General features: G+C 36.8%; 1 protein-coding gene across 1 annotated transcript; it reads left to right on the forward strand.

The window, feature by feature from the left end:
* Positions 1 to 10,128: 10,128 nt before the first annotated feature.
* LOC104893125 (heat shock 70 kDa protein 18) lies at positions 10,129 to 13,897 on the forward strand. The gene is made up of 2 exons (XM_010679209.2): positions 10,129 to 10,480; positions 11,771 to 13,897. Exons 1-2 carry the CDS (start codon positions 10,258 to 10,260, stop codon positions 13,420 to 13,422), a joined length of 1,875 nt encoding a protein of 624 aa, XP_010677511.1. The 5' UTR covers positions 10,129 to 10,257; the 3' UTR covers positions 13,423 to 13,897.
* The last annotated feature ends 13,656 nt before the right edge of the window (positions 13,898 to 27,553 follow it).

Genomic DNA, 27,553 nt, shown 5'->3' on the forward strand with positions numbered 1-27,553 from the left:
TAGTTGCGAGGTACCAACTCCCATGTATCATTATTAATTAAAGCTTGATATTCATCTAGCATAGCTTGACGCCAACGAGAGTCTTTAGAAGCTTGTTTCAAATTAGTGGGTTCAGACTCGACATTGTCAGTTTTTAAATTCATAAAGACTTTAGGCTTGGAAACTCCGTCTTTTAACCGAGTGACCATAGGGTGATGATCGACGACAACTGGAAAGGACCGAGGGACTTGGTCAATGGGGGACAGGACGGGAGAGGGAGGGCTCGGGAGTAGGCGAGGAGGAATCAGTGTACTGCAGTGTCGGATGAGTAAATCCGGGTGGAAAATGAGGGTTGTTCACCGGCGAGAAGCTGGTGGCGGCGAAGAAGGACGCCGACACCGTCGGCGAGGGGCTGGAGAATCCAGCGGCAGCGGCCGACCCTTGTGGCACGGTGGCCGAATACAAGGAGACGCGGGGATGGAGCGTCGTGGGGGAGGCAACGAAAGAAGTGGTGGCGGCGGAGGTGGCGTCCATGGTGGTGGACGACGTGCGGCAGGCTAGAGAAAAAAAAATTTAGTTTATCCTAGGCTATGATACCATGTACAAGTATGGAGAATAATTGTGTTAACCTGATTACATTAACCCTGACATTCGATATATATATATATATATATATGGTTTATAATACAGTCTTAAGACTATTAAAAGTCTCTTCTATCTTTTTACATACAATATTACTCTAATATTATAGGCTAAAAAGAAAAAAAAAAATCGAAAAGGAGATATGAGAAAGGCCATAATTTTCACAATCACAGAGTTATTGATCAACAACAAGGCCAAGTATGGTACCACTTATTTAGAATTGATACATACATTTTTTTTGGTACAAGCTGATATATACGTATTACCTATAGTTATATTTATAATAAGAACAAATATATAGATGCATTATCATTCAAGATATATCACGTGAATATTTACAATCTCACCTTACCTTCACCCATCTAAACCAGTTGCGTTTTTAGAATTTATAATTTAAAGAAGTGGTTATACCTTGAGATTAAATTTCTTTTGCAACAAGACAAAGTGGATTTTTCTTATGCATGGCTAGACCAGGGAGCACATATGTGTCAATATCTTCCTTTGTTAAACCATCAGGCATTTCCCAATCAAATGAGTATAACAAATTGGCAAGTGCAAGTTCCATGTTAACAATACGAAGATTTAACCCTGGGCACATTCTTCTACCAGCTCCAAAAGGAAGTAGCTCGAAGTCATTTCCTTTGAGATCTATCGAAGTTTCGAAAACCTTTCAGGCATGAACTTTTCTGGATCTTTCCATAATTTACTATCTCTTCCAATTGCCCATATATTGATATAAACTAATGTTTTCGGTAGAATATCATAACCATCAATTGTGGTCCTTTTTACTGCTTCATGTGGAATTAGTAACGGAGCTGCAGGATGCAATCTAAATGTTTCCTTCACAACTGCCTTAAAGTATTTGAACTTCGAAAGATCATATTTTTCTACAAAACCCTTATTTAGTATTGCATTCCTAATCTCCTCTTGTACTTTCTTCATTGCATGAGGGTTCTTCACTAGCTCTGTCATTGCCCAAACTACCATCACTGAGCTTGTATTTGTTCCTCCTATAAAAATATTCTGAAAAATAAGAGTATACTATCAAGATTATAGTTATCAATGTCCCCATAATAAAGTTTCCACTTGTTTTATCCAAAATCAAATTTCATAAACTTTAGCTATAATTCTCACCATATATATAAACATCATCAAATAATCATGTGATATCTTATCAGATTTATTTGGACGTGTATATTTAAAATTATCCACTTTATAATTTTTCTATAATGTAATTAAAAATATGACGCTTTAATTTACGAATCGATCTAAAAAGGATATGAAAACTTTAATTTATCGGTTTATATATCATAGGATAAAGGAGTGTTTATTCTAGCTTTTAGCATTTTATGCAATGTTATCATATACATACTTCCTTCATGTTTTTTTTTTTACTTGCATCATTTTGATTTTTATCTTGGCAGCACAATATTTGACATATATTTCTTTAATATATATATTATCTATTAGTATAAAAAGTTTGAATAACTGATATTTTAGGAATATAAATTGAGATGAATTTATGTCATCCTACATATTATATATTATGTTACTTATATCTATATTAGTCAACTAATATTATCCATCAAAATTAGTAATTCCTCAACTTTTTAATAGTCATATCCAAATAAAGTACATATAACGGCTTAACCAGAACCCTGCATCATTTGCTACCTATGAAAGGCAATGAAGAGATACATTGTGAGAATTACCACCAACAACGCTTTGATGTGGTCCAAAGTGAGCTTAAAAGAGCGTTCTTTCCTAAGGTGGAGTAGAATGTCGACAATATCCTCTTGCTCAGATTTAGAGCTGTCTGGATCAAGATTTTGACTTCGCTTGTTCCTTCGTGCGTAACCTGTAGAAGTTCCCACATCTGTTTGGCCGTTTTGCATCCCATGATTCTATTATGTTTATGGGGACCAAGACCACAGTGGATAATCTTCTTGGCTAAGTTGTTCATCTCCACACTAGGGGAAAAAACATAAAGGGCTGCGCAGGAAGGGCTGCGCTTTTCGTAAAAGCGCAGCCCTACTAGTGAAGGGCTGCGCTTTTTTAAAAAAGCGCAGCCCTACTAAGTGAAGGGCTGCGCTTATTTAAAAAGCGCAGCCCTTCTGCTTAGTAGGGCTGCGCTTTTTTACAAAAGTGCAGCCCTTCCTGAAAAAATTTGAAATTTCGGAATCGCGGGCTTTGAAATATTGAGCGGGGATTCGTCAAATATATTATCCCACATTCTCTCTCCTCTCTCACGTCCCTCATTATTCCTTTCCTCTCTTCTCTCTCATCCTCTCTTCTCTCTCATCCTCTCTTCTCTCTCAAAAACTCCCATAAACATTAGCGACAAAAACCTTGAAATGATTTGTACTAAACATGGCGACGGAGTCCAATTGCCTATTGTGATACCTTTCCGGAAGCGGAACGAGCCAACGAGTCAAACACACCGCTATGCCGTGACGTTTAGGCTTTTTAAGCCATCCGAGTTCGTTTAAGCCTCCAAATAGCCATTTTAATTTTTCCGAAATTTTTTTTTTCCTTAAATTATGTATTTGGGTTTTGTTTTATGTATTTAAACATTATTAGGTTGTAGTTCTTGTATTTTCAGATCTATAATGTTCTTGTATACTTCTCTTTGTTTATTTTGATTAATGTTATTCTTGTATACTTCTCTTTGTTTTGATTAATAATCTTGTATACTTCTCTTTGTTTTGATTAATGTTCTTGTATACTTCTCTTTGTTTATTTTGATTAATGTTATTCTTGTATACTTCTCTTTGTTTATTTTGATTAATGTTCTTGTATACTTCTCTTTGTATATAATTTCTTGTATTTTCATCTTTGTTTTGATTAATTTTCTTGTATACTTATTGTATACTTCTCTTTGTATATTAGTTTTTGTTCCTTTTTTTCATTTTCGTTTCATTCTTTTTATTGTTTTGGGTTTAGTATTTTCGTTTCGTTTACTTCTCTTCTGTTTAATTTTCAGAAAATGTGAGATTATGAGTAAAAAAATGACAAAAAAAATTTTTTTTTTTTTTTTTTTTTTTGGTAGGAAGGGCTGCGCTAGTTAGGAAAAAGCGCACCTTCTAGCCCAGAAGGGCTGCGCTTTTTCCTAACTAGCGCAGCCCTTCTGGGCTAGAAGGGCTGCGCTTTTTCCTAACTAGCGCAGCCCTTCTAGCTTAAGGGCTGCGCTTTTCTAGCGCAGGCCTACTTAAAAAGTGAAGGGCTGCTACTGAAAGGGCTGCTGTCAAAAAGCGCAGCCCTACATGCCTTTTTTAGCGCAGCCCTTCTTCATTTTTCCACTAGTGCCATCTTGTCGAAGTCATCTTTATCATAGTTTGAGAGTGGTTTGGGGATGGTCTCGCCTTTTTCATTTTTATCAGTGACTTCAAAATCACCAATTTCTATCACTCTCCAAACTTGATAGTTTTCAACTTTAATGAAGATTTCCATACGATTCTTCCAGTATGGATGATGCTTGCCATTGAACATAGGTGGACGTTGAGTTGAGTAACCTTCATCTAGTCTTTCTCCCGTAGTGTTCATGATTACCAGGTACTAGCTCCTCAGTGTTAACTGATTCTTGGAGGAACCGGGCTCTGATACCAATTGTTAGTCGAGTACAAACACTAAAACAACTACAAGAGGGGGGTGAATTATAGTTGGGGAGATTTTCAATCTTTTTGTGGAAATAAAACAATCTTTAACTAAGAAAGAGACAAGTACATAAACTTGAAAGAAATAAGCACAAGGGATTTTTACAAGGAAAACTTCCTAGGCCCAATAGGAAGAAAAATCTTGACCACGAGGGATTTTGACTCAAATTCTCTTTAATATACTAGGCCAAAAGACTCTCTTTCGTACAACCTAATATAGGACCTTCTCAGTTCCTCTAGGAACTTGTTCCCTGTCACCTTGTTCCCCCTGAACAAGTGACTTTCTCTCTTGACTTCGCTAGAAGTCTTTTCTTTCTCTTTCTCTTTTTCTCTCAAATGATTACAGATTTTGTTTCACTCAACCCAATCTCTAGTACAATGAATAATAATGAAAGAAGAGTAGAAAATGAATACACTTTTATTGAATAATATTACATGAAAAACTGAAAGCGTATATTTTAGTTCGTTAAAACACAACTATATGTAGACAATTGATTGCCCCATGATCTTCTTCACACATACATAGTGGGAGCTAAAATTTAGCTGCACTTCATCCACTTTGTAGCCGTTAGAAGTTGCGCTTGTTGTGGTTCCACATCTTCAGCCATGATCTCGCGCATCAAAGATAGGTTGGTTGTTGTAGGTTGTTGTGGTTCCTAAAATTTAGGAACTACTTCAACAACCCTCCTTTTTAGGGGCTGGAAGTTAGCAGCTTCAAATCAGGTTGTTATTGCTTCTCCTGCGCATACATAACTAACTTCCAATAATATTATGGATTCTATTTTTTTTCACAAATTAAAGTCCATAATATAATCATGTAAATATCAGTCAAAACACAAATAGGTTAAATAACTTAATTTTTGATTAAGCTCATAATTAATTCTCCATAAGTTATTAAACAAGCTATTTGTGAGATAAAATAATAAACCTAAATTACCCTATAAATAAACTTAAAATAATTAAATCTAATAAAACAAACTAAATAAAAGAAACTAAATTAAACGAAGATAAATATTTATCATCATCAAAATAGTGAATACAACAGTTTTTATTTTTAGAATAGTACCACTAACTTTCCATCACACATACATTCAACTTTGGCATAAAATAATAGTTTCTCTTTCCTTCTATATCCCACAACATTGTTCTCCTATAACTTTGTGTAAAAGAAACGGGTGAACAAATAAAGACCGGAGGGAGTATTTGTCAATTAAGATTTTTGCAATTGATGTTTCTCTAATAAAGGAAAGGAAGAGGATATAATATTTTTTTTTTTTGAGAGAGGCTCTTTTAGAGAGAATATGATAAAGAGAGTTTTTAGGATTGTGTTTACTAAAGTAGGGTTGTATTTAATAACCCCTCTAAGAATTTCAAAGTTTCGGTAGGACTTGGGAGTTTGGGACTTTGTTGGGCGGGAAAAAAAAAAGGGGATAGATAGGGCTAAAGCAAATTGACTCGCGCAAATTCTAAAAGTTTTTGAAATGGAATACTCCTATATTCCTATTTAAATTGGCAACCTAAAACAATATTCAGATTTTAGAACCCGGAAACTAAATGTAAAGAAGTGTTTTAGGGTTATGATTTCTTGCCTTTCGTATTCATTTCAAAAGAATATATATAGTACATCAATAAGGAAACCCTATAAACCTAGGGCCCTATACATAAGGAAACATAACAATATACATATCTGTACAATATATCCTAACATCCCCCCTCCCTCAAGTTGGGCAGGGGAAGGATCCAAGATGCCCAACTTGGACAAGAGCAAATCAAACTGAGATTTCCCTAGAGCTTTGGTGAATATGTCGGCAAGCCGAGTCGATGTAGAAACATAGGAGGGAAGAATACGACCATCCTTGATAGCATCGCGAACAAAATGACAATCAACCTCAATGTGCTTGGTGCGTTCATGAAACCGGATTATTCGTGATATGAAGAGCAGACTGGCTGTCACAAAACAAAGGAACATCTTTGGGATGATGAACCCCCAACTGAGTAACAAGGCTTTTAACCACTTGAGCTCACAAGTGAGAGAAGCCATAGAGCGATATTCGGCCTCCGCAGACGATCGGGAAACAGTAGGTTGCTTCTTGGTCTTCCAAGAGATAGGAGAGGCACCCAAAAATACAAGCTAGCCAGAGAGGGAACGATGAGTGAGAGGGCAGGCAGCCCAATCCGAATCACACCAGCCCTGCAGAGTGAGATCACAATCAGAGCGCAATAGAATACCCTGGCCCGGGGTACCCTTCAAGTACTGAACAACACGCAGGGCAGCCTCCCAGTGCTCAACGCGAGGCTCCTACATAAACTGAGAGAGAACATGAACTGAATAAGCCAGATTCGGGCGAGTCACCGCCAAATAAATCAAACGCCCCATAAGACGTCTATAAGCCGCAGCATCAGTCAACAAAGAACCAGAGGCAAGAGCAAGACGGTGATTTTGCTCAATAGGAGAACCACAGGGCTTAGAACTCAGCAAGCCAGCCGCAGAAATAATATCCAGAGTGTATTTGCGCTGACATAGAAAAATACCAGTAGTGTTACGAGCCACCTCAATTCCCAGAAACTACTTCAACGTCCCCAAATCTTTCATCTTAAAACAATCACTCACATATGCCTTGAAAGAGGACAGAGCAGCGGAATCATTACCAGAAATGATGAGATTATCAACTTACACCAAAACATTAAGCTGAACAGACGCCCGAGTGTAAGTGAAGAGAGAGTAATCAGAGTAAGACTGCAGAAAGCCATAAGCTTTCGGACCGGTAACCAATTTGGCAAACCAACAACGGGGAGCCTGCTTCAGACCATAGAGAGACTTACAGAGTCAACAAACAAGATTGGGGTTAGAACACTCAAAACTAGGGGGAAGCTTCATGTAAACTTCCTCATCTAAATCACCATGCTGAAAAGCATTATGAACATCCATTTGATGAAGCTGCCAGTTCTTAGCAGCAGCAATGGGAAGAAAAGTACGGACAATAGTCATTTTAGCAACAGGAGCAAAAGTCTCCGTATAATCAATACCTGCCTCCTGATGATTACCAAAGACAACGAGACGAGATTCGAGATGCTCAACAGCACCAGTAGACAGATCTTTGGTGCGATAAACGCACTGACTCCCTAAAGCTTTCTTCCTAGGAGGCAATTCCTCCAATGTCCAAGTACCATTATCCTCCAAAGCTTGTATTTCAGCTTTCATAGATTTCTTCCACTCTTCACTCCGCATAGCTTCCCGAAAGGACCTTGGTTTAGTAGTAGATACAATAGCTGCAACAAACTTTAAATAATTTGCAGAAAAATTTGAATAATTTATATAGTAAGCTATAGGATAGGGAGTACCTGAGGAAGAAGAAGGAGAGGCAGCAGAGGAGGATGGACTTTCCGTAATGACAGCATTAGTGACATAATCCTTCAATAGAACCGAGGGAATTTTATCCCTCATACCACGGCCTAAAACAGGGGAAGAAGAGGAAGTATGCGAGGCGAGTTGAGGAGGATCGGGTGAGGGAGAGTGGGCCGGAGAGGAAGCGGGGCCCAAAACCGAGGGGCTGAACGCAAGAGGAGACACAGGTGAATGAATAGGGCGCGTGGGCTGCGCTAATGGGCCAGAAGGAGAGTCTGGGCCAGAGACCGGAGGGGAAGGAGATGAGTTAGGGTGATGAGGGTGGGCCATTTCAGTATTTGTGGAGGAAGGAAGATTTGTGGAGGTAGAAGGAGAGAGATGTGGGTCGGCATTATTTGGGGTGAGAGAGGTATTTGTGGTGTGAGATTGGGCTGGGTCAGCAGAAGGCGTGGGCGAGAGAGGGAGAGGAGAAGCATAATCATCATCAAAGTCTGGATGAATGGGAGAAGTAGAAGGAAGAAGAGTATAGGGATCAATGTTAACATCTTCAGGAGATAAAAAGGGGAACACATCCTCAAAAAATTTCACATCACGAGAAACAAAGAATTCCTTGGTATCAAGATCATACAAGCGCCACCCTTTCTTACCAAATGGATACCCAACAAAGACACATTTTTGACTACGACTAGCAAACTTATCCCTTTTAGTTTTATGATTATGGGCAAAGTAAAGGCAACCAAAAGTACGTATAGCATCATAAGAGGGACAAAAACCAAAGAGAATGTCAAAAGGGGATTTGTTGTGTAAAAGAGGAGAGGGAGTGCGATTAATAAGATGAGCAGCAGAAAGAATACTTTCACCCTAGAAATAAATAGGAAGATGAGCTTGAAATCGTAAAGCACGTCCAACATTTAAAATATGCTGATGTTTTCTCTCAACCCTCCCATTTTGTTGAGGAGTAGAAGCACATGAACTTTGAAAGATGATGCCAGAAGATGCAAAGAAAGCATGCAAACAATTAAATTCAGTGCCATTGTCACTTTGAACGATTTTAATGGTTTGAGAAATTTTAATGGTTTGAGAAAATTGACGGGCAATCATGGCAACAAAATTCATAAACAATGGAAAACCTCGGTCTTATCAGTCATTAAATACACCCACACAGCACGGGAAAAATCATCAACAATAATCAAGAAATACCAGATCCCACAGGAAGAAACATGTCTGTAAGGACCCCATAAATCACAATGAACCTTCTCAAAAATGCAACTAGCATTTTTATCACTAAAAGGGAACTTGTCTCTAGAATGTTTAGCACGAAAACATATTTCACATGCTTTATTCAAACTACCCTTATGACCACATAAAGGGGGAAGTAACTTCACCACTTTCTCCGAGGGATGCCCCATACGACGATGCCACAACTCAAAATCCGCAGAGACACTATGTATGGAAACAGGAGACATAGAATCATTGTCGTTGAAGTAGTAAAGTCCATCCTCTCTACGACCCGTTCCAATCAGCTCCCTCATGTGGTCCTGCATGTATAGCATACATAGAAGAGTTAATTGAACAAAGCACTGCAAATCATTAGTAAGTTGTTGAACAGAAAGTAAACTACAACTGAACTGAGGAACTAATAGGACGTTAGTTAGAGTAATAGAGGGAGATAAGCGAACTGAGCCCTTTTGAGTTGCCATAACCGTGCTTCCATTAGGAAGACCAACCGAACATGGAGCAATAGTAACCAAATCAAACATATAGGAACACTCACCAGTAACATGGTGAGTAGCACCACTATCAATTATCCAAGAAGAGGAAGAAAACGCACCGTTTAACCTGTTATCAGAGAGCTTGGCGGAACGAAAAATACCGGCGAGCGCTTGCCACTGCTCGGGAGAGAAGAGGGCCGAAGAAGCCGAAGAGGAGGGGGGGCGAGGGAGTAGAGGCAGCAGCCCCCACCACCGCTGTAGCGTGCGCAACAACCGAACCTTGGCCATGACCAGCCGAAGGTTTAGTGGAGCGGGCCTTGGGATCCGAGCCCTCGGGATAGCCAATTAACTCATAGCACTTGGAGATATCTTGACCCGGTTTTTTACATTGAGCACAAACATGAAGAGTCCAACATTTAGAAACATCGTGCCCAACCTTATGACAGTGGGAACATACCGGCCGGTCAGTAGAAGAACGACCATGAGAGGAAGCCCCGGTAGGACCCGACGGACCACGCACGGCAAAGCCGAGAGCGTTAGGTGGCCGATCGTCCGAGGGAGCTTTGGCCGCGCGAACTCGTTCCTCTTGAACAACGAGTTGGTAGGCGTCAAGAGATGGTAAAGGGTCACTAGATAAAATCTGAGTACGTAAACGACCATAAAATTCAAAATAAAGACCCATCAAAAAATCATGGAGACGTTGATTTTCACAACCCTAAAACACTTCTTTACATGGTACATAAATAAGGAAACATAACAATATACATATCTGTACAATATTTCCTAACACTAAAAAGACCCATCAAAAAATCTGAGCTTGCCTTTGGTATTGATTTCAAAAGAATATATATAGTACATCAATAAGGAAACCCTTCACTTTCCTGCACATCCCTTGCTTTTGGAAATAATTTGGGAGCTCAGGAAAATGGAAGGTAAATCAGGAGAGTCTGAATGGCCGGTGATCGGAATCGATCTCGGAACAACCTACTCTTGTGTTGCAGTTTGGCGTCATGGTCGTGTTGAAATCATAACGAACGATCAGGGTAATCGGACAACACCGTCTTGGGTAGCTTTCACCGACTCCGAGCGGCTTATTGGTGAAGCCGCCAAGAATCAAGCTTCCTTCAACTCCACCAATACTATCTTCGGTTTCTTCCTTTTTCTCTGTCTCCTGCTTTTTTAATTTTATAAATCTTCTTTGTTCACTTATACTATTCACTAATCTGACTATTGATGATCAAACCAGAGGTTTTCTGTGTTCATAATACGTGCATTTCTACTAATAGTCTAATACATATCTGACACTTAATAGATTCATATCTGTTTTTATTCGAGAAGTAATATGGGAAAGAGAGAGTAGAAGTACTCTAATTTTCAGTTCCCAATCATTGTGTTACACACTCACAAACCGTGTACAAGTAAGCTTTGAAGTAGAACACACTACTTAAATTTGGAGGATGTCACACTCACATCTAAGTGTAGCTCAACATGGAAACATTCAGCTATGTGAATGTGAAATTGTGAATGCGAATGTCACAAATCTGCTACTACTATTAGTATGCACTCATATTCAAAATTCTATTACTCGAACATATTGAAACAAGTCTGCAAGTTAATTATTCTTGTATTTTACTTAAATAATGTTAGTAGAGATTTTTGCAGGGAATAGGCTTTCAAGGCCCATGCTTAACCTTTATATGTTTTTTAGTTATCCCCTATGCTATACGAAATGATCTATTTGGTGTTTGAATTTTTGTTGTGACTGATGCAATTAACATAACAAACAATTAATGACCAATTGACACAAAAATTAACTTGGTTGACAAACAATGTGTTAGCTACCTCTACGGGTAGAGGAGAAACGATCTTAATAGGATTATGAGAGAGCATACAATACAAAATATGGATGCAGAAGTTAATTATAGGATTTATATAGTATCCTACTAATTAACCTTAACAAATGGGCTAGCACCACATAATCAATTCAAGCCGTAGTTCACCAATTTCATTTAATTCTGTTTTTAGTTTAAAGTACTTATGGCTGTTGCATTATAACTTGTTGCCTTGTGGCTGATTGTGTGATAGAGAAGTTGGAAACTTTATATGCTTTAAGAACTTGTAATTAGTCGTTTCGTTAACTGCAACTGAAAATCTAAGATCCATTTAGTTATTTGTGTACATAATTACAGCTATCTTTATTCTCAAATTTTGTAGATTAAAAATAACAGAAGCATGTTAGATCGGACATTTATGATGCACTCTAGATAGCTGGAATAAATTCTTCTGAACCTTCGGATTTGTTGACAGAAGAGTTCTCTAGATATTTTTGATTTATGAATAATTGATTTCTCTGAAACATGCCTTGCCTAGTTATATGCTTCATACCAGCATTTTACTCCACTAATAATCTTCTATACATGCTGTCTGATCAATGACAGATGCAAAACGGTTAATTGGTAGGAGATTTAGTGATGAAACTGTACAAGAAGACATGAGAATGTGGCCATTTAAGGTTACAGCTGGTAATAGTTTAGGAAATGAAGATAATCCAATAATTGTGGTCACGTATAAGGGTAAGGAAAAGAGATTTACTCCTGAGGAGGTGTCCTCAATGGTCTTGATCAAGATGAAAGATACTGCTGAAGCTTTCCTTGGCACGTCAGTGAAAAATGCAGTTGTCACAGTTCCAGCATACTTCAATGATTATCAGCGTCAGGCTACTAAAGATGCTGGCACCATTGCAGGGCTTAATGTTGTTCGTATCATCAACGAGCCAACAGCTGCTGCCATGGCTTATGGTCTTGACATGAAGGCTACTTGTATTCATGGGCCTGAAAAAAATGTTCTAGTATTTGACCTAGGTGGTGGGACATTTGACGTTTCGTTGGTTGCTATCACAAAAGGTAAATGTGAAGTCAAAGCTGTAAGTGGGGACACTCACCTTGGCGGAGGGGACTTTGACAACAGAATGGTAAGTGATCTTGTTAAGGAATTTAAGAGGAAGCACAAGAAAGACATTAGTAAGAGTCCCAAGGCTCTTGGAAGATTGAGGGCTGCTGCTGAGAGAGCAAAACGGGTACTTTCGTCAACTTCCCAAACTAGTATTGAGTTGGAATGTCTCTTTGATGGGATCGATTTCACGTCAATTATAACTCGTGCACGTTTTGAGAAGCTGAACATTGATTTGTTCAGAAATTGTATTGACACTGTTGAAAAGTGCTTAAAAGATGCCAAGGTAGAAAAGCATGATGTTGATGATGTAGTTCTTGTTGGGGGTTCATCCCGAATACCAAAGGTCCAGCAGTTGCTGCAGACCTTCTTTGATGGTAAGGAGCTGTGCAAAAGTATGAATCCTGATGAAGCTGTTGCTTATGGTGCAGCTGTCCATGCTGCCGTCTTAAGTGGTATCAGTAAATATACTAAGGATATTGTTCTTGTGGATGTAACACCTTTATCTCTTGGTATTAAGTATTTTGATGGTAGTATGTGTATTGTGATTCCAAGGAATACAAGTATCCCAGTGAAGATGCATAGGAGTTGTCGGACTGCAGTAGATAATCAGGTGGCCACAGTTTTCAGAGTGTTTGAGGGTGAGAGAGTTATTGCTACAGAAAACAATTTTTTGGGTGAGTTTACTGTTTCAGGGTTTCCTCCAGCACCGAAACATGAGATCATATTTGATGTGTGTTTCAGTATTGATGATAATGGAATTCTTAATGTATCGGCAGTGGAAACAAGCACCAGAAACAAGAATGCAATCACCATTCTTAATCACCAAGGTCGGCTTCCAAAGGCAGACATAGATAGGATGATAAAAGAGGCTGAAATATATAAGGCTCAAGATGAGGAAATTAGGAAGATGATGGAAGCCAAGAATGCACTTGAGAATTATGCCAACGACATGCGGGAAGCATTGGATGATTATGGGAAACTAGAACTCAACAGTAATGAGAAGAAGGTTAATGATGCAATGGAGCAAACATGTCAATGGCTTGAAGAGAATTCTCATGTTGCGGAGGCTTCTAAGTTTGAGGAAAAGTTGAAAGAGCTGCGAAGTATTTGTCATCGTTTTGCTTCTAAGATGTCCTAATTCGATATCATATGCAGCAATGCCACTTCATTGATACAGTTTGCATATCAATAGTAATGGGGTGATTTATTATTATCAAATTTTGACTCTTTTGCTTGGAAAATTACAAATACATGAATTAATAGCAAAAAAAATAGAAGTATTTCATATGTACACTGTACACGATCTCGAAGTAGGAGATGTCATCTCTCATTTTTGCAATTTGACTAATCGACTAGGATGCCGATATGGCGATGTCTCAGTTTCTGCTATTTTTGATCTGGAACCAATTGCTGTGTTGAACTCAAAGAACATCTGGAAATGTTGGCCCTTTATTTTTTTTAATGTTCAATCAATTAATTCTGCTTTTTTGTTTTATTTTACTGTCATTTTTATGTAATAGGGCTCTCTAGCAAATGAAGTTGATGGTTTATACCTTGGAAAATGCCACCATTATCTAATATCAACAAAAATACCGACTTTGTTTTTCTTCAAATATCTTGTAATATTTTCATTTGATTGATTAGCAAATGTCTGCAGCAATATAGGATGAAGGAGAACGATAACGCATACAATTTTGGCTTTAATTTTTCTCCTATCTTCGTGTATTTGGTGCACTCTCTCGCTCGGTCGCTCGCATTCTATTTCTCTATCCCTCGCCCAGCTATTTCTTCTCTCTCCTCTGCTTGGTCTGCTCTCCCCTATTCGCTGCGCGCACCGCTAGACCACCGTCATGCCTCCACCACCACGCTGCTGCCTCCACCCTCGCCTCGCTGCTGCTCACAGGAGCTTCGTCCTTTTTCCCCTGCTTTCTGGTTCGACGCTGCTCAGTTGGAGCATAAGTATGAAAATACCGCTTTATCTATTGGTTAAGTTCTAATTTTTGGTATCCATTGTTAGTTACTTATAATGTTGGGCCTAAGATCTGGTTTTAGTAATCAACAAAATTTATATCTTTAACGTGGGTCAAAGATTTGGTTTTGGTTTCAATTATTAAAGCTATTAAAGCTAAACTTTTATTTAGAAAAAAATGGTTGGACTAATCTTGTAATTTAGATGAAACTGATTTTTAATGTTAACCTAACTAACTACTAATTCTTATAATCTGAAATTTGAGAATAATATTAGTAAGACCCAGGATGATATAAATGTCTTTGTTCACTCATCTAGTTATAATAATGTAAAATCACTCTCTAGTTTATATTACAAATATTCAAGTATCATTTATGATTATGATTATGATTATGATTATGTTTAAGTAAATCATTGATATGATCAACATTTTTACCAAAATAAACACTTTTAAGTGGCACTAAATTGAAGGTAAATAATAATTGACCAAACTTGTCCCCTTTGGTATCTCTTGCTCAGTTGATGGACGATAGTTTAAGTTGAGAAGTTGACACTGTTAAGAGATTTCAATCGCAGTATTAGAGAGCAAAAATGAAAACAAATATAGACCAGTGACCAATAAAGATGGACACGTTCAACATGCGAGTTAACAAAATCTACATCTGTCAAATATGTTAGTGCTATTTCAAATGTCTATAATACTTTGTTAGCAAACACAAACTCTAAATGCCATAATTTACCTATCAAATAAAAGAATATATAGAAGCCTGATTATTATGAACATTTTAACTAGACAAACTTTACCTGGTCAAAAATAATTGTGGATGCATTACAAAGAATATATAGAAGCCAATTTAGCATCACCACAACCCTCCCTCCTAGCAGCATGTGGTATGGTTCAAGAGACTAAATATATGTTCCAGAGGAAAATGAAATGTATGATGTTTAAACAAACCATGCACGATCACTAAACCACAATCCAAGAGAAGGAGAATTATAAACAAGTGCTTACAGTCAGCACAATGCGACCAAAATCAAATCTAATTTACCTGAAACTGAGTGAGAAAAACAAGCTTTTCATAGGGTTTACAGTCATCTAAGACGGGAGAAACAAATGAAGTTGCTTTAACACAAGGCTTATCCATTAACAATAAAGTAAGGGACCGACTTAAAAAAACTAAAGATGGCAACAACATAAATGAATCCCCAAATGACAAGATTGATTAAGCTTAGTTCCATTGAGGATGTTTAATGTTGAGTGACTAAAATTTGATAGAAATATAAATCTTCATCAACTAAATGATAAGGCCAATATGCAGTAACCATACCTGTCAAAAAATTGCTTATCCTCTCACAAGCTGCCTTCAAAAATTTGTAGCCCAAAGTCAAGTAGAATACTAGAAATAGCTATAAATCGATAAGGGGAGAGGAACCAAAATTGCAAATTAACTATCAACAACTTAATAATTGCCCCTTTGATATCATATAAATTGCGTCCTATAAAGCTAAAGAATAACCTAAATATCAAGCAAACAAATGAATTGGCAATGGTACAGGAGAACATTATTATCGCACTCTCAACACCCCAAATTGTTCCATTAAGAAATAATGGATAGAGCAAAAACCTTTCTCACTCACTTCACTATCAAAAGTTTAAGAAAAAATTACAATCGAATAGCAAAAATAGTAGTAGTTAAATTTTTATCGTATACTTCTATCGCAACACTCCTAGCCCTAGGTGTCCCCTCCTTTAAAGAGCTCGCATCCCCATAGTCACTATCGGACACCAGAATGGGCCTTGGCTCTGATATCATCTATAACACCCCCTAAGTGTTCAGGAGCCTACTTATAGATATTATCTTCGATAGACCCTAGGCCGCAAGATTTTGCTTTGGTGCAGGACCGAAGTCCTACCCAAAAGGCCTCAACTAGGTTGAGGTGTCCACCTCTTACTAAAGAAGGCTTCGTTCTCCTGAACTTTCAATGTGGGATAGCCAAGATCTTAGACACCTTCTCCCTTCCTTTAAAGATCGCGCGTTCCCGTAGTCACTACATGATAATAGAATGGGCGCTGGCTCTGATACCATTTGTAACACCCCTTGATGTTCAAGAGCCCACTTGTAGATATTGTCCTCTATGGACCCTAACCCCCAAGGTTTTGCTTTGGTGCAAGACCGAAATCCTACCCAAAAGGCCTCTACTAGGTTGAGGTTTCCACCTCTTAATAAATAAAGAAGGTTTCATTCTCCTCAACTTTTGATGTGGGATAGCCAAGATCTTAGGCACCTTCTCCCTTTAAAGAGCATGTGTCCCCGTAGTCACTACAAGACACTGTAATAGGTCCGGGCTCTGATACCATCTATAACACCCTTAGGTGTTCAGGAGCCCACTTGCAGATATTGTCCTCTATGGGCTCTTGCCCACAAGATTTTGCTTTGGTGTAGGACACGAAGTCCTACCCAAAATACCTCTATATGTTGAGGTGTCCACCTCTCAATAAAGAAGGCTTCCTTCTACAAGTGGTCTCTTGAACACCTAAAGGTGTTACATCTATCCCCTAACCTGTAAATGAAATTTTTCTTTACTACATCTGGAGAAATGCAATCCTGTAAACCAAGTAAGATCATTATGAAACTAAAAAAAAATCATTGAATTCGCAAGTCCAAACATCACCAATCATATATTTTTTTAATTGTAATTTATTGTATATAAAGTATGCAAAAAGACCTAAAAATCAAATTTCATATCAAAAGAAAACCTTAAAGTCAGAATTTCAAATTAGATAAACAAAAACCTGAAAGTTCTTCGAGTTGATATGAAATTCGGAGTCTTATTAATTGCAAACTCTCAAAAATCACATAATCGCAAAACAAGATTGGGATGAAATTCGGAGTCTTATATCATTTTCCTAAAGGGTTTTGATCGATATGGTATTAACATCTAATAAGTAACCTTTGTGTTTTTGCAGATCATAGGAGAAGTGAGAGAAAGAGGGTGAAAGGGTAGATCGTGTGAGAGGAGGGTAGTTTCGAAAACGGGAATTTCGGAGGGATATCAATTTCGAGGGTTAGATTTTAGTTTTTTTTCCAACCGCCTTGACAACAAAAAGTGTCCAGATCCTGCACTCTAACTAAAGGAGTTGTGACGCTGAAGAAGGGTGTCGAGGGAAAAGCGTTGAGAAACAAAGGGTTTTCTAGCAGTGTAAGTTGTTTTCATTCTCCATGCGCGTATTTGCCCGGTTGACCGTGTGAGAAAGTCTCCAAAAATGCATGCGTGGCCGACCGGGTGAAATATCAGCTGAGCTCATTGGAGCAGATCACCATCGCCTAACGGGGAGGTTTTTCGAGAGGCTAATTTTTAGTGGTTTTTAGCCGATTTTGCGAAGACTATAAATAGTTTTTTTTTGGGAAATTCGATTAGTCATCTTTTTATTCTTCGTTTTATTAGGTCAAAAACACTTCGCTTTCTCTGTAGTTTGTTTTAACTCTTTGCTTGGGAAGATTATAAAGATCATCGATTTACCTTCAATTGCTCTTCAATCATTTGGTATTTTTCTACTGGATCTATTTAGATAAATTGTTCTATTTTCATTATGTTTATTGTTTTTTTCAATATCATAAGTGAGTAGTCTTTTTCTATTTTCATACCTATTTGATTATGGTTTAAAATTCTTCGATATTTGGGTTGAACTAGAGTAATTCTTATTGATTTGTTATAATTGTTTAATTCATGTAATTGCGCAATATCATGGGTTATACTTAGATAATAGGAGTTAGAATTGAAATATCATATCCATTAGAGGCTTTTTACAATTGGTAGATCTGATTATGTTGAGCGATCATACTATCATATGTTGATCTAAGAGTGATAAGACCCAACAATAGGATTAACAAAATATTCTAATTACTCCAACTCAATCCAAATATTGTTGAATTATGTTGTAGTGATTAAATTGGTATAAGCATAGTGGACCAATCTAATGCCATAGGTTTTAATTATTTGATAAACATCCATACTTTTGTGATCTAGTTTGTTTTAGTTTAGTTATAATCATTCAACAATTGTTCTCTTGAAGTAGTTAGATAATTGAACATCTTGCTAAGTCTTTACTAACAACAGATATCCTGCACTTGCAATATTATTTTAAAACCCATTAAAGCTCTGAACGTAGGGAAAACTAGGTCGTTACTAACTTCCCTAATGTCAAATAAAAATCTAACTATCCACCTAAACTACTTAAGTGGTAAGCAAGGGTCGAACCACAAGGATCGGAGGGTCTTACTAAGATAGAATCGCTAAGAGTAAGCTAAATCGAAGAAATGGTCAAGTTTTTGGTTAAACTAAGGGTATAAACTATTAAAATCAAAATAGGAAAAAGCACTACGAATGGAAAATCACCACAATCATAGATTCACATCCAACAACCAAGTAAAGATAAGAGGGTTGATATGCATTGAGAATATGCAAAGAGAATAAGCAAACCTAAACACCTCTAAAATCGTTGTTAGGGAGTTTAGAGTCCTAATTATGGCAACAAAACCTATATTTCGAGGCGTTATCACCTAACTAGGCCAAGTTAGGAATTGAAACCAACCCGGACAGAATCCGCCCGGTCGAGCGGTTGTCAGGTGATAAATAGTAGAATATGAAATAGCGCCCCGTCCGGTCAAGCCCGCAACAAAATATTTTCTTTTCTTCCAAATTTTTCCAAATGATGAAATTTGGTTAAGTAAGGGCTCCTGCCGCCCGGGCATCCGGGGCGGATTCCTCCCGGTCGAGCGGTCGTCAACCTGCACAAAATCTCTATATTCAAAACGTCATAACTTCTTCGTTTTTCGTCGGAATTAGGCAAGTGTCCGGTGGCTGGAAAGCTCTTGAAATATAGAATCTAAAACACTATTGAAATCACTGCATTTGGATTTGTAGAACTTGAGATATAATCAAAAGGGTGGACTGGAGTCATTTTTTTCTACTTCTTTCACTATTCGCTTTGCTTCAAAACTCTTCCACCTCCATTCTCGTGCTCTCAAAAGTATATTTCCTCTTGTAGTGATATAAATGATTAGGAAATGCACTAAACATGCTAATTCCTACAATGAATGATCAACCTGAAAATACAAACACACTACAAGGAGCATATTAGTAGTAAAAATGACTCCAAAGAGCGCAATTAAGACCAGTAATCAATGAGGAATGGAGGTTGAATCTCTATATAAAATAGAGATATCAGCAAAGTAAGAGTTATTGTACCAAAATAAGGTATTATTAATACCAAAATTTAAAGTTGATACCAAATGAGTGTACCAAAGGAGGTATTAATGATACCAAAGTTCAAAGTTGATACCAAAGTAAGTAAAATTGGTGCCAAAGTAAGCATAATTGGTGCTATGTAAATATAATTGGTATCAAAACTCAAAGTTGATACCAAAGTTCACTTATACTACGTACCAAAATAAGAGTTATTTTTGTATTGGTACCAATTTTACTATGTGAAAGTATTGGGTCAGACCGTCTGACCCAATACTTTCCGGCGAACGGCTGATGCACGCTTATTAGCAGCATGAACTTCCTCATCACAGTCATGGCACAACGCCGCCTCGTCAGCACAACAAAGCACCGTAGCTTCCGCTATTTCACATACGTTACACTGAATCTTCATCTTCTTCAACAACAATTATCACTCAAAGAAAACCATATTACCCTAAGAGAGAGAATTTCTTACTTCTATGGATTATTAATTATTTGGATTGGGGTCACTGAATGCACCGAAACTTTGGAGAAATATATAGAGAAATGCAAAAAGAAAGCAACTGAAAAAATGGAACTTGTTGTCTGGTAAGTGTCGTTATGCGTACAAATTAAAACCTTATTTCATCCACATTAATATTATCTAAGTTTAGTACAGCGATAAATAAGGGTCGATCCCACGGAGAGGTTTATATAATCCTAAAATCCAAGTTCAACTAATTAAGAACACTTAACTATTACATACATGTTATGTACGAATATATACATATTCACCTGGTTTTGGGGGGTGACAAGATGTTTTTGATGGATTTAAAAACTACGAAAGATAAATCTATCCTATATTTACAAGTGATGACAAGTAATTCCACCTTACGCTCATAATATTTTCAGAGATTTATAATTTCTTAACCTTGAGTATGCTTCATTCGAATTTCATGAATCCAAGATTGATTAGATAGATTAACTGCAGGAATTCAAATAGCCAAAGTCCCCTATACTTCCATACTTTTTAATCAACATTGAACTAGGCCGAATATCGATTCTAAACTGATCTAATCACCACAAGTATCTCGCAACTTCTGACGATTAAACTAGAAGCATTATAGAACTAGAAGTACCTCATTGAACTAGAAGTACCTCATTAATCCCTAGTTGATCTAAACATAACATATCTTTATGTTTAAAGAGCTAGTCCAAGTTATAATTTAGTTTGAACTTAGAACCATCTTTGCAGGCCTAAATTAAACTAATTGCTACTTGTTGTTATACAATTTAGACTAGGCTAAATCATATAACTAGCAATAATCTCAACTTTATACCTAATAAGATAGCAAATTAAGCATAAAACTGAATTCTAAAACATACACACAAATATAACTTATGTATCTAAGATCAAACAATCTTGAATTTCAACTAACATTCAACTATTCAATCCAAACTATAATTCAACAATTCAATCTAAACTATAAATTCAAACCAACAATGACATCCAAAACATAATCGGGAAATATCAAACCAATTCGAAAGTACAAGAGAAAGAAGAAAAGAACTTATGTATATGCGCGGAAATTCGCCTTTGAACGTCGGATTTCGCACCTAAGTTCACCCTTGAACTTCACCCTCCTTGGTGATGATATTTTAAAGATAACAAGAAGAGAATAGATATAATTTCTCAAAATGATATATTACTCATGTTCAGCGTAAAATACAAAACAGCAAAGAATCCTAATTTATAGAAATAAGGATAACCAACTAATCCTAATAAAGAGGAAAAATATTCTCATAATCCCATGATTAAAGCCACTACATACTGCATGTACTCTCACTTCAAACAGCACGTACTACTAACATTACTAATTCCAACTAACCTAAAAAATAGCAACTAACACCACGTTTGAATCATTAATCTAAAACACCCCCTTGATTCAAACTTACAAACAATTACATTAACTTAATCAAATTTTATGGACTGCATAAATGATAAGTGACATTTATGTCACTTCTAGAAGTAGTTTTTACATTATTTTCATAGTTATTTTCATAAATTTCTACCTATTTTAGTCTTTATTTCTTCTTTTTATATTTTGTAGCTTAATTGGAGTTTTTAGTTATTTTTACTAGCTTTTATCTCTTAATTTCATAATTTATGTATTTTCTTTGTTTTGTTAATTTATAGATTATTTAGTTTAATTCTCTATTTTTCTTTCCTTTTAGTTATTATTATTTGTACATTTCTCGTTTCTCCGTCCTTCTATGTTTGGTTGTGCTTGTAGGTGAACTTGTTGGAGCTATAATGAGCAATTTGGAATTATCATATACAAGGCATATCCTACACCACACCATGACTTAACCTACACCACACCATTCCTTAAACTACACCACAAGCCACCATCTCCCCCAATACATCACACCAATCCACCACCATCTTCCCTACTCCAAAGTCCAAACACCGCAGCACCACCATCACCATGGCCTGCAACACCGCCTACTCCACCTCCGCAATCTGTCCCAGGCAAACGGAGCGGGCGCTCCTCTGTAAAACGGAGCGGGCGCTCCGTTTGAATTTTCCACAAAACAGTGAAATTCCAGAATGTATGAGCGACCATGGAGCGGGCGCTCATCAATCTCACCCATTTACTAACAGCACGTGATGTGGTCTTACCTGGCATCCTAAGATTACTTCGTACGCCATGAATTAACGGCAGAGATTAATCACATTGATTTCGAAAATCAATGGTCGTTTATTCCCGTTGATGATGGACGGTTGATGATGAATGGATGATGATGATGGACGGTTGATATTGATGATGGATGATGATGATGCGTCGATGTCGCTGATGATGCAGAACAGAGACTTGGAGCGACGAAGAAGAAAACAGAAAGAAGTTTGATGGGTTTTGATTTTCAATTTCCAATTTTATTTTTACTTTTTTTTTTTTTTTTTTTTTTTTGGCAACAAGAGCAAATAGACAAACTAAAGTAATTTACCTAGCCTAGCCGTTGTTGCTAAATTGTGCGCTACAACTAGATTTTCTCTCTTAACCCTCGTAATTCCCCATTGAGGAACACGATGAGCCAGAGCCCTGACATCATGTATAATTGTGGCAATCTCGACTGGCTGATGTGGACTAGTCACTGCACGCACAATCTCTGCTGAATCTGATTGAATTTGAATATTTCGGAATCCTTTTGAGAAAGCTTCATGGAGACCCCGATACACTGCTAGGGCTTCATCTTGTAGAGAAGAAGAAGCTAAAACTTTGTCGTTACCCTCAAATATCTTATAACCGTTCATATAGGCTGTCCACCCTATTCCCGCTCTCGGATAATTTAGTTTATGTCTCTTCCAGGCTCCGTCTACTAAAACTGAGCATACGTTTGATTGAACAATACGAAAAAGAGGTGAGTCTGGCTGATGTGAATCCTTTCCTTCCATTCTTCTTTTATTGTTTTTTTTACCCCTTTGTTAACTATCTGTACTTCAATCTCCACGTTTTTGGTTTCCTTTTTTTTTACTTTCCTTTTCCTTTTTTATCTTTTCCCTTATTAGTTATTAGTGCTATTTTCATTTTTATATTTTTCTTTCCTTTTTATTTAGGAGTAATATAAATACTCATTATGTCATCTTTTTAGGAGTTTTTATTATTAGCCTAGTTTTATTTTTTCACCACTCTTAGTTTTAGACTTTTTAGGGTTTTAAGGAGGTTTAGCCTCCATAGATTAGTTTAGGAAGAAAAGGGAGAAAACTCAAAGAAAGATGGAAGATTGTAGATTCAAGGGTGACATTTGTATCGAAACTTTCAACCATTAATCAATGAGCATTTCTTACTCTTTCTCCTCTTTTTTTGCTTTATTTTCATTGTTTTTCTTAGATTAGTTGTTCTTGATTAGTTTAATTATTTATGATTTATTTTATTTAGTTTAATGTTAGATTAATGATTATTATCATGTTATTAAAGTTTAATTTCTCTAAATCCTCATTTTTGTATTTATGGAGTAGTTTGTTGGTTAGGGTTTGGGTGAAAACCCAACCATGATTGAATTGGGCATTTGAAATTGGATTTAGAGATTTGTGTGATTAAATTATTGCTTGTTTAGCTCTTCTAATCTATGTTGCATTCTCTTTGATCACTTGAATGTCATATTAGATGGAGTTGATTGATTTAGGTTGGCATGAGAGTGTGACCTATTGATTTCTATTATTGACTTGGGTTACCTTGAACCTCGGGATATGTTAGTAATGGATGAGAGTCCTTATTTGATGTCTTTGAGGATTTCTCCGCCTATGAGCTAGATAGGATGGGAGTTGTGTGTTGGGTCAATAGCTAATTCAAGTAGTGTTCATGTATTATCTCTATGTTTGATATTCTTTTGCCTATTTCATGATTAGTTGGTGTTTAATCCCATCTCCTAACTTTAGTTATCTTTGATATTTAGCTTTTTCGTAGTTCTTAGTTGGTTATTGACAATTTCCGACTTGATTCCGGCCTAGCTTATTGTTTTATCAATACATTTTGGTGTTCCTTAGTCCCTGTGGATTTCGACCCTTACTTATCACTTTACCTAGTTTAGTGATTTAGTTAGGTTTGTTTGATTTTAGGAGGCTAGTAACGACCTAGTTTTTCCTATGTCAATAAACTCATACTTCAATCACTGCTGTATCACGGCCACGGACTTCGATTTGAACACGACTTTAATCCACGACTTGAACTCGACATTCCCAACACGAGCTACCACAACCGGTTAATTAACAACAACCGACTTTAGAAGAGAAAATCCTCTTCTTCTTCAACTTTCTGAGCAACATTAGCTTGCTCTTTCTCTTTCCCACTCTCATTCCTTTGTTTGTCCCAACACCTATCCTCTTTGTGACCATACCTCTTGCAATAGTAGCATTGAACACTACTCACACCACGACCTCCACCTTCTTCAAGACCACGACCGCGAACACCACCACCTCGACCATAACCGTAACCACGACCACGACCGTCTCTACCACGACCACGACTATTACTACCTCGACCACGACTTCCATCATAATACTGATCATCCGATATTTGCCCTTCAACTTGAAATGTTTTTTCTTCTGCTACATCCTCACTTTTACTTACCCAAGACTCATGAGCTAACAAAGAGCCCATTAACTCATCAAAAGAATAACTAGAAAAATCTTTTGACTCCACAATTGCAGGAACAATATGTGAGGATACAAAGCATTAACTCATGAGCTAACATTACTAATTCCAACTAACCTAAAAAATAGCAACTAACACCATGTTTGAATCATTAATCTAACACACCCCCTTGATTGAAACTTACAAACAATTACATTAACTTAATCAAATTTTATGGACTGCATAAACTCATACTTCAATCACTGCTGTATCACGACCACGGACTTCGATTTGAACACGACTTTAATCCACGACTTGAACTCAACATTCCCGACACAAGCTACCACAACCGGTTAATTAACAACAACCGACTTTAGAAGAGAAAATCCTCTTCTTCTTCAACTTTCTGAGCAACATTAGCTTGCTCTTTCTCTTTCCCACTCTCATTCCTTTGTTTGTCCCAACACCTATCCTCTTTGTGGCCATACCTCTTGCAATAGTAGCATTGGACACTACTCACACCACGACCTCCACCTTCTTCAAGACCACGACCGCGACCACCACCACCTCGACCATAACCGTAACCACGACCACGATCGTCTCTACCACGACCACGACTATTACTACCTCGACCACGACTTCCATCATAATACTGATCATCCGATATTTGCCCTTCAACTTGAAATGCTTTTTCTTCTACAATATCCTCACTTTTACTTACCCAAGACTCATGAGCTAACAAAGAGCCCATTAACTCATCAAAAGAATAACTAGACAAATCTTTTGACTCCACAATTGCGGGAACAATATGTTTCCAATCTTAATTCAAACTTCTTAAAACTTTACTCACAACTTCTTCACTACTAATATTCTCACCATAAGACCTCATTTGACTTACAATTGCAATTACTTTAGATAAATAACTTTGAACAGATTCTCTATCACCCATAACTAACTCTCCAAAACTACGACGAAGAGTTTTGCAACTTTACCTTCAATACCTTTTGATCACCCAAGTACTCTTGTTTGAGCACCTCCCATGCCTCTTTTGATGTCTTACTGGATGAAATTCGAGGAAATATTTCATCATCTACTGAAGATTGGATAATAAATAACGCTTTCGCATTCCATTTTCGACTTTCACGCAGACTTTGATCGGGTTCTACCGGTGCTTCGACCGGTTCTTTGTACCCATTCTCAACAATATCCCATAACTCTTGAGATTGAAACATAATTTGCATCTTGATACTCCATAGATGATACTTCTCACCCTTAAAGATTGTAATTAAAGGTTGAAAGGACGAATTGACTCCATTATTTGCCATAGTTACACTCAGTGTGTTTAACACTCAAAACTCACGACTAATACTCAAAAACTCACGATTTTTTTTACGACAGTATTTTTTAAGGTTTAGGATCGAACCATTGGCTCTGATACCATGATGATATTTTAAAGATAACAAGAAGAGAATAGATAGAATTTCTCAAACTGATATATTACTCATGTTCAGCGTAAAATACAAAACAGCAAAGACTCCTAATTTATAGAAATAAGGATAACCAACTAATCCTAATAAAGAGGAAAAATATTCCCATAATCCCATGATTAAAGCCACTACATACTGCATGTACTCCCAATTCAAACAACACGTACTACTAACATTACTAATTCCAACTAACCTAAAAAATAGCAACTAACACCACGTTTGAATCATTAATCTAACACTTGGTAGTGTGCTAGGACTCCTCCCCAAGGCTGAAATAGTCTTCCTGAATAAATGGAATATTATAATTAATAAACGTTCTTAAGATTATTAAATGCACAATATCAAGTAATATGATTAAGATTCGTATTAAAATTATTAGTTACAAGTAGGCATTATTAAAACGATTCATTTATAGAATTAACGGAAAAAGGGTTAGTAAGAAATGATTTAAATAAAATAAAAGGGATGGATCCAAGAGGAGAAAATGATAGTCGTTTTTCACTACTCTTAAAAATATAATAGAGTTAATGACATTAGATTATTAGAGGGACCTAAATTGTTACAAAAGTTATTCTTAAAGACCTAAATTATGAGAAGTGATTGTTAGGACCTTAAAAGCTAAAGTCCTATTTTTTTGAAATTAATTAAATTGAACTGAAATTAAATTAAAAGCAGAGACGTGTAATTTACTAACTTGACCTAGTGACTGGCTTCACATATTTATCTAATTATCTAGCATTCTAATAGGTTGGTAATTGGCATATGGCATTTTGATAATTTTCATATTCTTTTTATTTTGGCAATTGTAATTGTAGAACTCTTTCAAAAAAAGACAAACAATTATAAAATGATCTAATTAATTCTAATATTTATTCTACTTGTAAACTGATAAACATATCATAAAATAGATTTTGTCTCAAAGCTTTGTGAAGTTACAATGCAATGGAGGGAGTATAACATAGTGTATATACAAAAGAGATATATAGCTTGTTTCAATGCTCACTTATAATTGATACATGCACTATATGAACCAGTTTTTTCACCAAATATTTCTGACAAAAAAATTTATTCACCAAATACCTTAATTTTTATTCAAAATTCACCATATACTCCTGACATTTTAACAAAATTCACCAGATACCCCTGATACTTTAAAAAAATTACCCAAAAGGCCATTTTTGGTTAACGGACGTTAGTGCTCTGTTAGTGGTAAGTATATATTCACCATATATCCCTAAGTAAAATAGTTATGCACCACACACCCTTATTTTTGAATGACTTGTAACAGCTATTTTTCGAGTTTAAAAAACTAGCCGTTAATTTTATGTTGCCTTTATAAATACATGGATCCAATACACTTTCCTTACCCTTTTGTTATTGCGATTGTAAGGAGAATTGCTATGAGTTACTCAAACAATTCATCCACACAATCTTCATACATAAGAGTACGTA

Source organism: Beta vulgaris, chromosome 1 (assembly GCF_026745355.1).
Source record: "Beta vulgaris subsp. vulgaris cultivar EL10 chromosome 1, EL10.2, whole genome shotgun sequence".
Taxonomy (NCBI): domain Eukaryota; kingdom Viridiplantae; phylum Streptophyta; class Magnoliopsida; order Caryophyllales; family Amaranthaceae; genus Beta; species Beta vulgaris.